Source organism: Nestor notabilis, unplaced genomic scaffold, assembly GCF_000696875.1.
Source record: "Nestor notabilis isolate BGI_N333 unplaced genomic scaffold, ASM69687v1 scaffold14685, whole genome shotgun sequence".
In the NCBI taxonomy this organism is placed as follows: Eukaryota; Metazoa; Chordata; class Aves; order Psittaciformes; family Psittacidae; genus Nestor; species Nestor notabilis.
In genome coordinates, this window is record NW_009928973.1 from 82,637 (window position 1) to 98,067 (window position 15,431).

The 15,431-nt window shown below is 40.5% G+C and overlaps 1 protein-coding gene across 1 annotated transcript in view; it reads right to left on the reverse strand.

Moving 5' to 3' along the window:
* The window catches only part of ZNF423 (zinc finger protein 423), a gene marked incomplete at its 3' end in the record, with an annotated part of 77,320 nt that extends 63,387 nt beyond the window's left edge, over positions 1–13,933 (reverse strand). The window contains exons 1-2 of the mRNA XM_010014781.1: positions 10,714–13,933; positions 3,687–3,771 (exon numbers count right to left, since the gene is read on the reverse strand). Coding sequence (XP_010013083.1) covers positions 3,687–3,771; positions 10,714–13,863 — 3,235 coding nt within the window. The remainder of the gene's footprint in view (positions 1–3,686; positions 3,772–10,713) is intronic.
* Positions 13,934–15,431: the final 1,498 nt, after the last annotated feature.

Consider the following 15,431-nt stretch of genomic DNA (forward strand, 5'->3'; position numbering starts at 1 on the left):
AGAAGCTGCACTGACAGATTTCCATGTTTCTGGCTGCTGCCATGGTTGCTCAATGCCCCCCATAGAGCCCAAGGCTGCATATGCCCATCCTTCCCTGCACCTAGTAGAGACTGCACATCAGAGGCAGTGGTAGGTAGGGAGATAAGGGAGAGAAGCATTAAACATGGCCAGGTCAGCGCAACAGGAGGTAAGCAAGTACAGAGGCAGCAAGAACTACTGAAAGTTTTTGATATAGTCTCAGGTGGACTCCCCAATGCCTGAAAATGTTTCAAAGGGGGATCCCCTTTCTGTGGGCATGGAAATGTTTCAAAGGAGCCCCAATCAGTGCAATGTTTCAAAGACCTCTGTTCTCTAAAAATTCCACCCTGAACACCTCACATTCCCTGGCTGAAAACATTTCTAAACAGATCCCTTCCTGGCTAGGCGCAGCTGAGGAGGTCTGTTCTGCTGCTTACAGCCCTCCTACAGGCTCCAGTGTAAAATGAAACAAAACATCTACCATTTACCTCCTCTGGGGATGTTTCCAGCCTGCTCCTTCCCCAGGGACCCTGTGCAGGACCCAATGTGCCTCTGTGTTTGTGCACAGGATATGAAGGGCTAGAGTGCAGAAGGGTAATTTTTCAAAGCGGTGTGTAGGAGTAGCACTGGAAATTCCCTGCATACTGCTTCAAAAAAAATAAACCCCCTACCTCCATGAATTATGAGCAGGGCTTCCGACTTGCAGACTGAGGAGCTGAGAGGTTGAAGAGAGAGGCACAGCCAACTTAACTGGATGCACTTTTTAAGACTATGAAGTAAGAAATAATTGAATTATTTAATCATATTACACATACTGATACTTGAGAGGTGTTGCTGCTACAGAACAGGGATTCCTTTGTTGACAGTCACTTGAGCAGAATAAAACCGTAAGCCAGTGCTTAGGATATCTCAACTGCTGATCTTGTGTTTCTCAAAGTATGAGAAGAAAGTGCTGCTGAGACATCTTGGATTATCAAAGCCAAGGAGGTTTTTTCCTAAAAATTACATGTCAAGGCTAACTTCATTGTCTTGACTCACTTCAAATTCAAGAGAGAGATAAAAATCTCTCCCTGGAAATGCTTATCCTCCTCAAACACTTATCTTAGATTGGTATCAATCATTCATTTTCCCCAGACAGCATCTCAATGACTATATTAAACCAGACACCTTAATTTTAGACAGATATAAGTTCTTTGAGATGAGTTCAACCTTAAGCTCCTTGGGAGACACAGTCTGAGGTCAAGTTTCCCCCCACTCCCCAAAACCTTGTATTTTCACCCTGGGATCTCAGTGCCCCTGCAGCACAAACATATCTTCATCTGTAGACCTTAAATTGACAATGATGACATTAATAAACCCCTGTAACACAGACCTGGGCTGCAGAAACAGCTATAGTAAGTTCTTTCTCTCACTGCCCATCTGGCTAGACTTGGTCTAACACCGAGAATGGAAACTCTTCCAGCCCTTATTTTATGTGATAAACCAGCCTGAGTGGTGAGGAGACACATGCCCATCTCTCCTATGGCCTGAGTAAGGGATCTCAGGCTTAGAAGAAAGGGCACAGGAGCAAGCCCAAGAGGCAGTCCATCACTGTTCTTACTCTTTCTGACTCAGCACTATACAATTATCACCAGAAAATCTGCACAGTATTTATTGCTGGAGAAATGGTGACATCTAGCCTCTCCTTTCACCTTCAGTATTCCCCAGTAAAGAAAAAATACCATCAGCAGGCTCACTGGCAATACCTTTTTGGAAGCAGTCACCTTGTCCTGGAGGAGAGCAGGCCCAAATGCCTTGTGCACTGAGATGACCACAGTGGGAGAAAGCTTGGCTCCATATTGAAGCTGTCTATACTTTACTCTTTCCTAAACTGCACCATAAAAAAAGAGTGATGGCTTGAACTTAACAAATGTTCTCAGTCCATATCTCAGCAAAGCAACACAAAGACTTGACACCACAATGGAATAACCACGCATTTTCTCACCATGTCCTGGTATTTACAATGTTCCAGGACACAGCACTGTGTCTATACATACCTTTGTATTTATACAGAGTTCTTCCAAATATGTATAATAACTTATGTACAGCTCCAAGGAAACAATAGGCACAGTTTTCACAAACAGCAGTACCACACTTTTCTCAGCCACCCATGCCTTCTACCATTGTTGTTTTCCAGTAGAACTAATAGTGAACCTTGTAATGTCATCATGTATTATTCCAGACAGCACTAATTTGGGGATATACATAAATAAACTTCACACATCAGTTACTGGAAAATGCAGAAATTACATCTTTTCAAAAGGAAAAAGAATTCCCCTCTCGGATCAAGCAGAACCTTAACTTGGCACTTCATGACCTTTGTATTTAAAAATCGTTTATTAGCCACTGGATCACAAATGAAGTTGAAACAAGGACTAGGTTTGCCTAATGACTTCTTTCTTTCAGGCTTCCTAAAAAAAAAAGTAAAAATTTAGGGGGAGCTACATGAAATCACTGTGGTCCAATTAACAAGGATCTCACTTTTCAAGCTTGCAAACAGGACCTTACATTAACACCTGTTACAAAAGCAAACATTTTTAGACACCTTCATCTTAACCTGCTTGTCATTGACTTCAAAATTCTGTCTGGCTCTCAGACAAAAATTGTTGTGAGTGACACATATATTTTTCATTTGGGTTTGGGAGTGTGAAGACTGTGTCAGTCCATATTTCTCTGGTATTTATCCATAATTCACTTCAAAGATAATAGGAGTTACATACATGCATTGACAGGAGAATAGTTTCCTAGATGTAAAATTGTTGAAGGAAAACCATTATGTTTATGGGAAGTAAATGCTGCCTGTGAGCATACGTCACACGGAGTGTGCTGCAGGGTCCTTGAAGGGTCTCATCCAACATATACCTACAGTGGCATGTGCAAGTAACTCCTTTGTGGTCTATGCACTAAAATAAACTGACCTCTTGGGCCAGTACCTATATTTATAACATCTGTACAGACAGGAAGAACATTTCTTTGTGTTCATCAGGAAAGCAATCATACAGCTGCAGCAGAAATACAACCCATCAGATTAAAATAACACTTCACTACAAACTCTTGCAACAGGACTGCAGTAGAAGGCAGCAAACATTGATTTTTAAAACACTTGTGCATCTGAAAGTTGAACTTTCTGAAGCCCAGAATTGTTGGGAAAAGAAGAAAAAACCCACTGAAATAACCCTGTAAGTGTTTTGTTTTGACAATGTTTCCCAGGAATTCACCACACTTAGCTGGGAAAATGCTAGCAGTTAAATCTATTCAATGTCATGACATACAAAATTGAAACATAATTGCTCCTAAGTGGTTGACAACTGGCAAGTACTTTTTACATGGATAGAGAGAAATTTATGCTATCAAATGGAAGATACTGTCAAAAGTTTGATTTTAATATAAATGAAAATGCTACATGAGGACTCAAAAGGATAAGAAAAAAGCTCAGCAGTAACACTTTTATAACCACATATTTAAAAAGCTTTGAAGTGAAGAATCATTACATCAAAATCATTTTCCTTGAAAGGAAATATAAAAAAATAAATTACAGCATGAATATTAACAAGTTATCAGAATAGTTAGTTTCAAAGAGTAGCAAAAACAAGCAGCCAATGAGTGGCCTAATTTAAATAATGTCTTACCAATCATATGGTTAGCGACATGGATTTGTATCTCTCTCTCATTCTCAAAGGTCATCTGGCACTTGATGCATTGATAGGTCTTTTTCTGTTTAATAACCAAAAAGAGATTAGAGAAAACTCCACTGTAGCATATGGCAAGTGTGATCATGTATATAGCATGTTATATGCTTCAACTTCCCTCCACTGAGGCCTTTTCTGCTCATGTATCCTCAACAAGACACCAAGTTGGGCCAGGCTTTTTTGAGACCATAAATACACCCTCTAATTAACAGCCTGCTTTAGGAGAATTTTTAATTTAAACTTTAAAATTTCAAGTTATAGTACTTGAAACTCTGATTGAGTGCTTAAGCCATAATAAGATTGCTCATGTCATTTAACCCATTGCAGTAAAAATTCCTGTAGAGTGAAATAAAAGACATTGAAAGGTAACTCTGTTTTCAGAAAAAGATCAACTTTTTCAAAATATTTCATCTTTAGTTAAACTCAAAATACAGTAGGCAAAACACCTATAGTTACTTTGGGCAGTGAAAGGAAAAAAAGTGTATTTTGTAATGGTCACCAATCAGAAATCCTGGAAAAATTGCATTACCACATTGCATTTTCTCTGTCCCAGAGACAAACCAGGGAGGCTTAGCTGCAGAAGGCAGGAGACAATGTGAAGAGGCAATTATATGAACCATTTATTCAAATAGGGAAAACGGGGTTTGCACTCAGATTGACAGTGGTGTTTGTACTTGTGCAACATGACAGGAAAAAATCAAAGAAATCATTTCTAGAAATTAAAATGCATGTTGACAAGTTAGACACCCAAGTTAGGGAAAAAATAGAACATGAATGCTAAGTGGTTTTTTTGTATACTTGCAGAAACTCTTATTTCCCAAAGCAGGAGTACAGTGTTTTGGTCTAACGTGCATGCTCATTGACTGCATGGGAATATGCTATCTAAATAGACATCTTTTGACGTGCAATTTATTAAAAATTGAGCTTTTTGAGGAGAGAATAACTCCTACCGCAGCATTTGCCACCAGCCCTGATAGTGCGGTCTATATCCATACAGCCTGTATGGATGGCAGCAGAGTGTATGCGAAATCTCCACATGCTGGCCACAAGCTCAGTTAGCTGAGGGATGGATGGGAATCCCAAGCCATTAACACTGAGAAACCCAATTCAGTAAACAACACCCCCTTAACTTATCTGAAGGAAAATATTCTGTAGGTGGTTTTTGTGCACTTTTAGATGCACTTGAGTTTTTCTTGCAGCCTCTGCCCCACACCTATGTATAGAATCCCATTTTTAGGACAGCAGTAATAAGTCAGAAGTTTTGAGTTAAACAGAGGAGTTGCTGTCACCTCCTCTGTGCATGGGTCCAATTTCCTTGAACACCTGCTGAGGAAAGAACAAATTAGGTGCTGCCAAGTGCTTCTTAACTACTTCCCATGTCATCAATGGCAACAAGTTAGCCTGCTGGAGGTTAATGAACATGCTGTAATACCATAATAACAAATGCACCAGTCTATGGATGTTATGCCTATTCCATGAATTCTGTACACAGTATGTGTTTGCACATAGGCAAGGCCTTCCAGGCTAAAATAACAATGGGTGATTAACATGATAATAGGAAGAAGGCTGCACTCCATTGGCCAAAACCTAACACAGCCAACCATATAAAAGGAAACAGTTTGGATTGGCTAGTTATCCCTAGGCAGCTCCAGAAAGTATCCTCCTGGAGTCCATTCGGAAATCAAGGCTGTTAATGGAAAAGCAGCTGGATTTCTGCAGCACTCTTTCTTGGGATTCTCTTCTGGCAGACAAGCACAGCACACACACATACACATGTCCTCTAAAATATGCTGGCATACACATGCTGAAGTCTCCTAACTTTAAAAACAAAGCAAAACACAAAAAACCTTGGAGGAGAAAAACAGGATTTGGGTGGTGAGGGATTCATGTGGTCATGTTTAAAACTTGAAACCTTCCTCTGTAAAACTTCAAAGCTGACTAAGATCTGTGCCTTGTTCAACACTTATCTCTGTTTTGAGAGTTCCATAAGTAACTACCTAAAAAGGACAATATTTCAGCTCAACTCTGTTTCAAACCTTTAAAGTTATATTAAACACAGACAAATGATTCTTTTTTTAATTGATTTTGGTGCTTCTGAAAGCTACTTGCTAACAGATCTGGAGACAGGATGTCTTTGTTTACCCACAGAGCCAGTGTAAACTCCTCCACACCATTTCACAAACTTATAAAACACTCCACTTGGCGTGACACCCCTCAGAGAAGATGGCATATTTCAGACTTCCTTTTGGTATTATCTTCAGCCTCAGCTGAGACACATGCATGCACAAGAGCAGCTTAACTGAACTGAGGCAATGAGTCTTGTGACAGGGTACCCTGCTCAATATGGAGTGAGATTAATAAATGGCCTTATACAGGCCACAAAGTAACTACAACTAGATTAGCACCCAAATGTATATGCAAGAGATGGAAGAGCTGATTTCTTGGCTCACTAATAATTCTCTTTAAAAGAATGTTACAAAACTAGACTTCCATTCTTAATAAATGGGGAGCACTAGTTTGAATACAAGGGTGTGTTATTTGTGGTACCAAATAAGATCTTCTACTACTGTTTTCGTGGATATTGTGGCTTCACAGACATTTTAATGGGTCAGTAATCTCTTTTTAAAGTTCTGTCTTCACAAGTGGTGACAACAAAGGTGAACAGACTCCGAGGAGCTAACAGAGCCTAGATGATGGCATCTAGGTGACAAAAGAGACCAGATGAGCAGGCATTTAGCTGAGGCTTCACTCCCCATTAAGTCAAGATATTTTATTCTAACCTTGGCACATAATAGCATTAATAACAACAGAGGGTTCTGGTTTCTTTTCTAAAGTAACTATTGTTCCCATGGGTTTTCCAGACTGTCCTCCTTTAAATCTGGAAATGGTTTCCTGCTCTACAAAGAAAATATTCCTCCATTCAAGTGGATTTACAAGGGAAGAGAAGGGGTGCGGGGAAGAACAAAGAGAAGGAATTGAGTCCAAGAAAGTGTGCAGGAGAAAAAGAACTGAGAAAAGCAACACAATAGGGTTCATTCTTCCAACTTTCTATGCCACCTCCTTTGCTTCTTCAATCCAAATAATCTAGGTGGGCTAAAAATATAACACCATTCAAGATGGAAATTTAACGGAAGACTAAGCATTTGCCATTGTCAATGTTAAACAAGTACTGTTGAAGATAACTAAGGTACAGAATAAGGATAAATCTATGTAAGAGAAAGAACAGCTTGAAGCATGACTGTTCCTAGTATTACAAAAGGTGATGAGAAATCTCAATAATAAACAACTAGTCACGTTTCTCAAGACATGCAGATTCCTCTATAAGACATCTTAAAGGGAATTAATAGAATATATTCAAAACTGAAGCTCCTACGCACAGAAATATGTTCAGAGAAACATAAAAGCATTACCTCTGATACAATCATAATAGAATTAGAAAAGGTCTTAAGCTATACATGTGTCAGGTACTGGAATGGTACCTCCACTTGTGATGCTTATCTAAAAATAATCTTTCAGTCCTATCCAAACAGAATAGCTCATGTAAAACTGTAAGTATCAATCACAAATTGATGTTAGAAAAATCTTTTACTACTAAGGTCTGTTTTAGTTATTCCTCTTAGTGATGTTCCCTATGGAAAACTACTGATTTGACCCAAAATCTCCTAATAACAAATCCTACAATGCAGATGTTGCCATGCACACAAGGCAAAAATTTGGCCATTTGGAAACCTATCATCTTGTTGACCGTTATGACTGGATCCTAGTTAGAAGTTCTAGAAACAAATGCGATCAATTCACAGAAATTTCTTCCTGGTTAATAGCTATACTACAATGTTACCGAAAAAGACAGATAAAAGCAGCATTTTCAAGGTTTACATGCTTGCTTTCATTCTTACGGATTTAAAAAAAAACCCCAAACTGCCAAGCAATTCTGAGTGCTTTTTGATCCTCATCTAGCTGTCCCAACCTGATTTTCAGAACAAAACCTCCAAAAGTTCAACAGTAAAAAACTGAAACATAATATACAAAATATTCATACTCACTTTGTTGTGCTATATCCGTGTGCATATATACACAAAACTTAATGCTTACAGTAAACAGGAATTGTTCTTTTTCTCCTGCTTTTTTTCCCTTCCCAAATATTTTCTCTTTTTATTCATCAAGAGCTAATATGTGTTTTCTTCCTTTTTTTCCCTTTGGGGTTAAATCTTCATTTAAATTTTTTTCCCCCTGAAATTCTTTTAGGCTTCCATGGTGATTTCTTCAATTCAAGAAGTAACCAGCAACTGCTGGTGCAGTGATTTCTGACAGTGAAAGAAGTTACAGATTTTGTATGTCATCATCATCTTTTCCATTTGCTTGGATCTCATTCTGCCTATTCTTATTTACTCTGAAATCTACTTAAAATCGAATTTCCCTATACTTTCTTTCTTACTGTACCTTGTCCTAATCTTCAACTGCTTTTCTGTTTAAGAAAGAAAAATCAATAGGGTGTTTAAAAAAGAAATGTAGAAGCACTCATGAACTGGAGAGAAACAGCTTTTTTCTTCTGGACATCTGCAAATTATTCTACATGCATTGTGCACTTAAGATTGCTCCAATAAAATGGTATTTTACCTGTGCAAAGCGTACTAACAAGATGACAAGAGAGACTGTATTCAACTTGCTTACTTTTCTATGAAGCCAAAGAAGTAAATGCTGTTCCTCAAATACAGAGATTTGCCATCATTTAAGAGACAGTGTAATTCTTTAAAAAATCCTGTGGTAGGCAGACACAAAGAGCAGTCATTGCCTTGAGAAAATTAAGTGAAATGCCAATAGTTTCCATGTGAACTGATAGCTGAATTCAGGTTTTGTACCCATAATGAAGGGTAAGATAACGAATTATTCATAATAACTATATCTATTCCTGGTATACATATCATAAAGGTCTCTAGTATCTGCATATGTGCAGGCCATAGACACCTGTTGAAGGTACTATTTGCCGTCATCATAAATGCTGATTTTTCGTTATCTTCTACAAAGGAACTAAGACCTTCCCTCATGGGATGAAATTCAAAGCATTTACCTTATTGAAGAACTTCAAAGTCTCCCTTGAGAGAGCAAGTATGGAAGCTGTCACTGAAAAGAAAGAGTTAAAGCAAGAAATAGGAGCAGAAAACGGCAATGTATTCTGCTTCTGATAGTCAATAGGAAAGAAAAGGTAATACTTTAGGCTATAGGCACAGCCACATGAAGTAAGAATTAGTCTTACCTAAGAGAACAGAGGTGTTTTAAAGAATTTAGAAGGAAACAAAGGCCTGAGGAGGAGGAAGAAGAATGACCTAGCCAGAGCCCCAGCCGAATTCTCAAGAGGTATCACACCAAAGGAGGGATATTTCCATTCCTCATTCTTCTACAGAATTAGGTGTGTGTGCCTGGAGGTTTAATCATACATTCACAGCACACAGAGGGAGCAATATCCAGTTGTTTAACTAAAAAAGCAAAAGACCAAGAAATTAAACTTTCTGTGGGATTTGCTCAGAAGCCAGGAATGGGGTGTTGATGCCAGCGGGTGCTGGCGCAGGCAGTGCCATGCTCCGAGCTGACCATGCACAGCCCAGCTCCGCCAGACACTGCTGCCTCACGCATCCCGGTGCTGAGACAGCACTAACAAATCCCACTGGGGACACACACAGCCTGCACCACCTCTAGTGCAGGCATCTCACTCCGTGTCCTCAGGCCGTACTTAGGGTTTTCTCTTACTTACTGAGCTTCCAGTCTTCTGGCTGAATGGTATTTTCAGATACTTTTAATGCAGTGAGATGGAAGAGTGTTTGTGGGTGCTTTAATTAGCAGATTGGCATAAACAGGCATCTACGGCTGGAATTATTCATTAGGAGTTGGGTGCCTAATTTCCTTAGATACTTTTGAAAATCTCACCCCATCATGTTTAATTAAAAATGTCAGATGATATCAATACTCAGATGTGTCTGCTGTTGGTCTCCCGAGAAGATTTCCAAAATCGACTTCTCATTCCATCTGTTCCTGACAGAGGAAGGACTGACTTGGCCCATTCTTGAACCAAAACGTCAACAAATAATTTTAAAAGACTATAAACTGCAAATGATATTAATCTCCTCAGTAGAGTTCTGAAACCCTTCTTGAATCTGCATGTTCCCAAGTATCTCCTAAGCTAAGAAACAGGAAAGCAGGCTATCTGCAAACATTAAAGGAAAGCACAATTAGATGTAACCTTCATTAGACAAGAATTTCCAGATATGCTAAGAAAAGTACTTATCTTACAGGAGGGCCATGTAGCAGATCCTTTTAAAATCACTTTTAAAATCATCCACACACACATACAAGCACACAGGTATACATACACACAGACATCCAATAGCCTCACAACGTTCACTCTGACAGACATCCATAACAACAAGCTCTTTAGCACAGAAATTTGTTTTAGGTGAGAACTTGGGGGGGTTAGGGTGGAATTCACTAAATTTTTCCTTCCAAGTTCCTTTATGCCCCTGATCATGTTTAATTTGCTGGTAGGAACTCAACTCTCATTCCTCAAGAAGGACAGATCAGATTTCTTTTTCTGTTTTGGGTACTCAGCATCTCCCTTTTTTCCTGGAAATCTCCCGGCTTTTCCAGGTCTGCCAGTTCAGAAGCATCAGAACTCAGAGACAAATTCAATCCCCATCATTCAAGAGTCTCAGCTCTCTGTTGGTAAATCTAGGGCACTTTTATGATAAAAAAAAACTAGTGCACTCCACTAGGAATCAAGGAGCCTGCAAGACTGAGCAGCATTTAATTTTTCTATGTGCCTTACTCTACCTTTCCTCCTCTTTTGTTGTATTTTTTAGTAGAACAAGTAATTTTATAAAGTGACAGTTTAAAAAAGACACATCGGATCAGTTCTGAGTCACATTGAAGGTCTACATTTTATCCCTCAGATATTCTAAAGTTCAACTGTACTTACTCTGGGAACAGGGGATGTCTGGGTACCTTTCCTTTGGCCACTAGTCTCAGGTGTCAGGTCTCGATGGTCTACCTGGATGTGGCTCTCTAGGTCTTCAGCACTTTCAAATTTAACACTACACTCTGGACACCTCAGACTGCCACACGGTCTCTCGTTCACCTCCTGTGGAGTCAAGCCCGAAGACTGTCCATTGGTGCTCCTGGTCATGCACCCAGCACACAGGCCATAGGGAAGGCCGTTCACATCCAGCTTTACCAAGTCCTGCTTATTCCGAAACTCCTTCAAGCACAACGCACACTTGTAGAGTTTTTGCAAGGCCTGGCCATTGGGAGACGAGGTTGCAGAGTTTCCTGCCAATTTCTGCATATGGAACGTCCCATGAATTTTCAGCTCAAGGGTAGAGGTGACTGTCTGCATGCAGACAACACAGCGAAACCCAGTGAGGGAGTTTCTGAGATCTGGATGCATCTGGCAGTGCTCAATAAATTCCTCCTCACTCTGCAGCGGCATTTTGCAAATCCGACACGTGCCTGTATCCAAACTCTTGCTGTGAGTGACTTTGTGCTCCGTCAGGGTCAGGAGTGATGGGAAGCGTTCCCCACAGATGGGGCACATGTAGTGCTTGGCTGGGCCCCGATGGGTCTGCATGTGCTCTCTCAGGCCATTTTCTGAGAAAAAGGTCCTTGAGCAGATATTACACTTGTGGCTACCTTTGATGAATTCTGCTTTCTTCCTAGAACAGTCATCCTCCCCAGGCCTGATGTTATGGTCTCTCAAACGATGGTTCTGCAAGAGAACCTCCATAGTGTAGGCAGCCCCACAAATGTCACAGCCATACATGGGCTCAGAAGCGTCTACATCATCTTCACTGGCTTCATGACTGTTGGAAGTATCTGGATTCTTCATTAACATGTTTTGGATATCTGCCCCTTCTGTCTTCTTGTTAGTTGGGGTCATGCCATTAGCCGTACCATTCTCCGCGCTAGCATCAAAAACACAATGTTTTTCCCGCAAGTGCTTTTCAAGCAAGATGATGGCATGAAAAGCTTTGCTACAAAATTTGCAGTTGTATTTTTTGCTGTGGGTTGTGATGTGACACTGCAGCTCTACCTCTGTGCTAAAGGTCTCACCACAGAAGATGCATTTGTGAGACTTTAACGGATTCCCCAGGTGACTATGCTTCACATGGATCTGGAGATCCACCTCCTTCCTAAAATCCCAGTTACAGGCTGTGCAACGATACATCTTCTTTTCATTGCTATGCTTGACTGCCAGATGCACTTGGATAGATACCTTGGAATCAAAAACTTCTTGGCAAAGTGTGCAGTGATACAACACAAAAGTATGCATGTCCAACAAATGTTTCTGCAAATCATCCACTGAAGAAAACTGTTTGTCGCAGCTCTCACACACATAATGAGTTGAAGTTGTCATGTAATGCACGGTGAGATGTTGCAGAAGAGACTCCTGGGAATCAAAGTCTTCTTTACACTGAGGGCAAGACTGTTTCCTCAACAGCAACTCCAAATGCAATTTTAAATGGGTTTGAAAACTTTCAAAATTTGAGAACTTCAGATCACACTGATTACATGGGTATTCACCATTAGACACTGAATTTACGCTAGCAGAAAGCCGTTGCCTTTTAGGGGAAGAGACTTCAACATCAGAAGAAACTGGACTCTGCTCTGCTTTTGACTTCTTATTGTGTGCCAGAGGAATGTTCTTGTGGTTTTCTTTAATATGCTTTGTAAGCTTCAGGATGGAGCCAAATATGGGGGAGTTTGTGCAATAAGGGCATGAATAAACTTCCATAAAAGACTGTGTTGGCTGAATGACAGGAGAATCCAATTTTGAACTTCCTACATTGCAGTGAGTCTGCTGAATATGCTCAGTCAAGGTTGCTTCGGTCAGAAAGCCCATGGAGCACTGGTTACAGAAGAAAGCGTTGTTACCATCTTGAGGGGTTGCGTTTGGTCCACAGTGAGTAATACGGATGTGTTCTTGTAAGCTATTGATGTCTGCAAACATCTCTGGGCAGTAGTTACAGTGAAAGGCAGAAATGTTGCTGAACTGCATCATAGGATAGGCATGGGTTTTGTGCACTTTTCTCACGTGTTCATTCAAGTTGTACAGTGTAGGCATGGAATCAAGGCAGATCTGGCACGTGTGGCTTTGCTGAGGTTTGTCTGCATGAATCGTCTTCAGGTGGATCTCCAGAACAGCAAGGCTGTTGAAGTCGCGCTTCGAGCAGTACGGACAGCTGTAGGTAACCTTAGACCAGTTCTGGCCTTCCTCTCTGTCCACAGATCTCATTTTCTTTTGTCCTCTCAAAGGCTTTAAGGTTGAATCTGGGGTGGAACCTCTTTCCACTGATGCGCTAGAGTCAGGCGTTGCGCTACTCATTGACGCCACGCTCCCCAAGACTGGGTCAGGGCTGATGCTGTGATTGCTGGAGTCAGGTTGTCTGTGGCTGTCCAAGTGGCAATAGACATCCTCCACTGAAGAAAACTGCTCTGGGCACATAGGGCACTTGTGTTTTTTGTTGGCATGGGCTTGATGAATGTGTGAGAGCAGCGAGTTTTCGTCTGCAAATACTTCAGGGCAATGAATACACTGCAAATCTGCCTTCTCGGAAAGCTGTGGGTGGCGTGTCATTACGTGCTTCTCCAAATCTTCAGTCTGACTGAATGTCTCTTCACAGTAATCACACATAAAATCATCCTTCTTCACCTCTTTCTCAGTCTTTGCCATATGTTCCTTGTTCTTTTTATGAGCTTGCATGTGACTCTGCAATGAGCTGGTAGATGAAAACCCACGTTTACACACAGTACACTTGAACGGTTTGCTGGAGCTGTGGGTTTTCAGGTGAATTTTGAGGTGATCGCTGCGAGAGAACGCAGCCTCGCATTCATGGCAATGGTACTTTTTATCCCCTGTGTGAAGCTTTATATGGCGATCCCTACTTCTCTTGTGCTTAAAAAGCCGGCTACAGTAGGTGCATTTGAAAGGTAGTTTGTCACTGTGGATCTGCTCGTGTCTTTTAAGGTAGCTCAGGCGAATGAAGGACTTATCACAAAACTGACAGGGATACGGCAGGCCAGTCCCCCCTTCCTCCTCCCCAATGCCGAGATCACACCCATCTCCTATCATCTGAGTGGGTGATGCAACATCTTTGCTGGAGGGAGATGAAGCCACCCAGGAGAGTTGTGGGTCGTCATCACCATCTGTAATGGGAAAGCAGAAAGGAGATTAAAAACAATTCCCAGTGCATCTGTGAAATAAGGACAAAGCTCTCAACAACACTATGGGCTTCTGCTACTACAGCATTTAAAAAAGAAAAAGGCAACAAAAAAAAAAGATCTTGAATTTCAAACGAGGTTTGAGAAAGAGAAATAAAAATATAGTTGTATACATAATTCACAAATATGCCAACATATAGTATTAATAAAAAGCATTCTTTAGCAGGTTTAACACCTGCTTACTGTACTGTAAAGCAATAAACAATGAATAAAGAAAGCAAAACACAATGTGCAATGAAGCAATACAAACATTTTGAAAAGCTACAGTGTTAAGTCATCACCTGTGATTTTGTGTGTCTTTTTAAATGCTACATAAAGATGATTTTAAATAATGTCTCCATTAAATAAAATTCTCCAGTTTGTCTCAGAATTGAACAGAATGAAAGGCTGCTCAAAAGCAGAGTCAAACATCTCAGTTAAATAAAAGCATCAGATTTGAGACAGCTCAAGAAAATCAGAGAAGAGATCTGTACCATCACCAAATTTGCTCACATGAAAGGTAATGTTGCCTGCTTGGTACAAAACCATAAAAATTAAAAAAGCGCAGAAAATCACTATTGGAGACCTCAAGACATCACAAAAGAATCAACTTCAGGATAAACCAACAATGGCCAAGCCTCTGTTTAATAACTATTTCCTTTGCTCAATATGGGGCTTTGGAAAATATTTTATAATTCGATATTACCATAAAGAAACACAGCACCGACTCCAGCAGCAAAACAGTCATTTTAGGAAAAATACATAAAATGTTGGCAGCTTTCATAAACAGAATAGTTAACAAGAAACAGAAGAGAATGAGTTCAACTATCCTAATTCCAATATATGTGGAGATGTTGAAAGAAGCAAAAATGCCACTATTCTGATATAAAACTGAACCATGGAACAAAGCAAAACCAAAATCCATGTAAATGAGGGAAGGCACTGACCACATACACATTTGGAGATTCAAAAAAGAAACCGGTTCTCCAGATACATTGTCCTTATAAAAGATTTAATGTTCCTACTTCAGTTCTTACTAAAACAAACCAATAAAAAAATCCCCAACTGTGCGTGTAGGCTGCCACACGCGCACTCCTTGTGCCTGCCAACTACAGAGTCACCAGGCGGAGAAGAGCACATGTACGGTGGAGAAGCTCTCAAAGAAAGGGTCAGCTAATGAGGATATCACCACTGTAAGAGGCTGGCTCCTGTGGCACTGTTTGCTGTGGCAAAGACCTCCTTTTTCATCCCAGGAAAAGAGAGAGCACAGCTACCTTGGAAAAACTAAAACAAATAATCACACACCAAACAACTTTTCCTGCACAACGGGGCTGCCTGTTTTCTGGATGCAAGGGTCGGGTACCAGCTCCCCTTGCCCTGTGCTCCCAGGGAGCTCCACTCCCCCGTTTAACTAAACCTCCTGCTCCAGAGAGATGACAC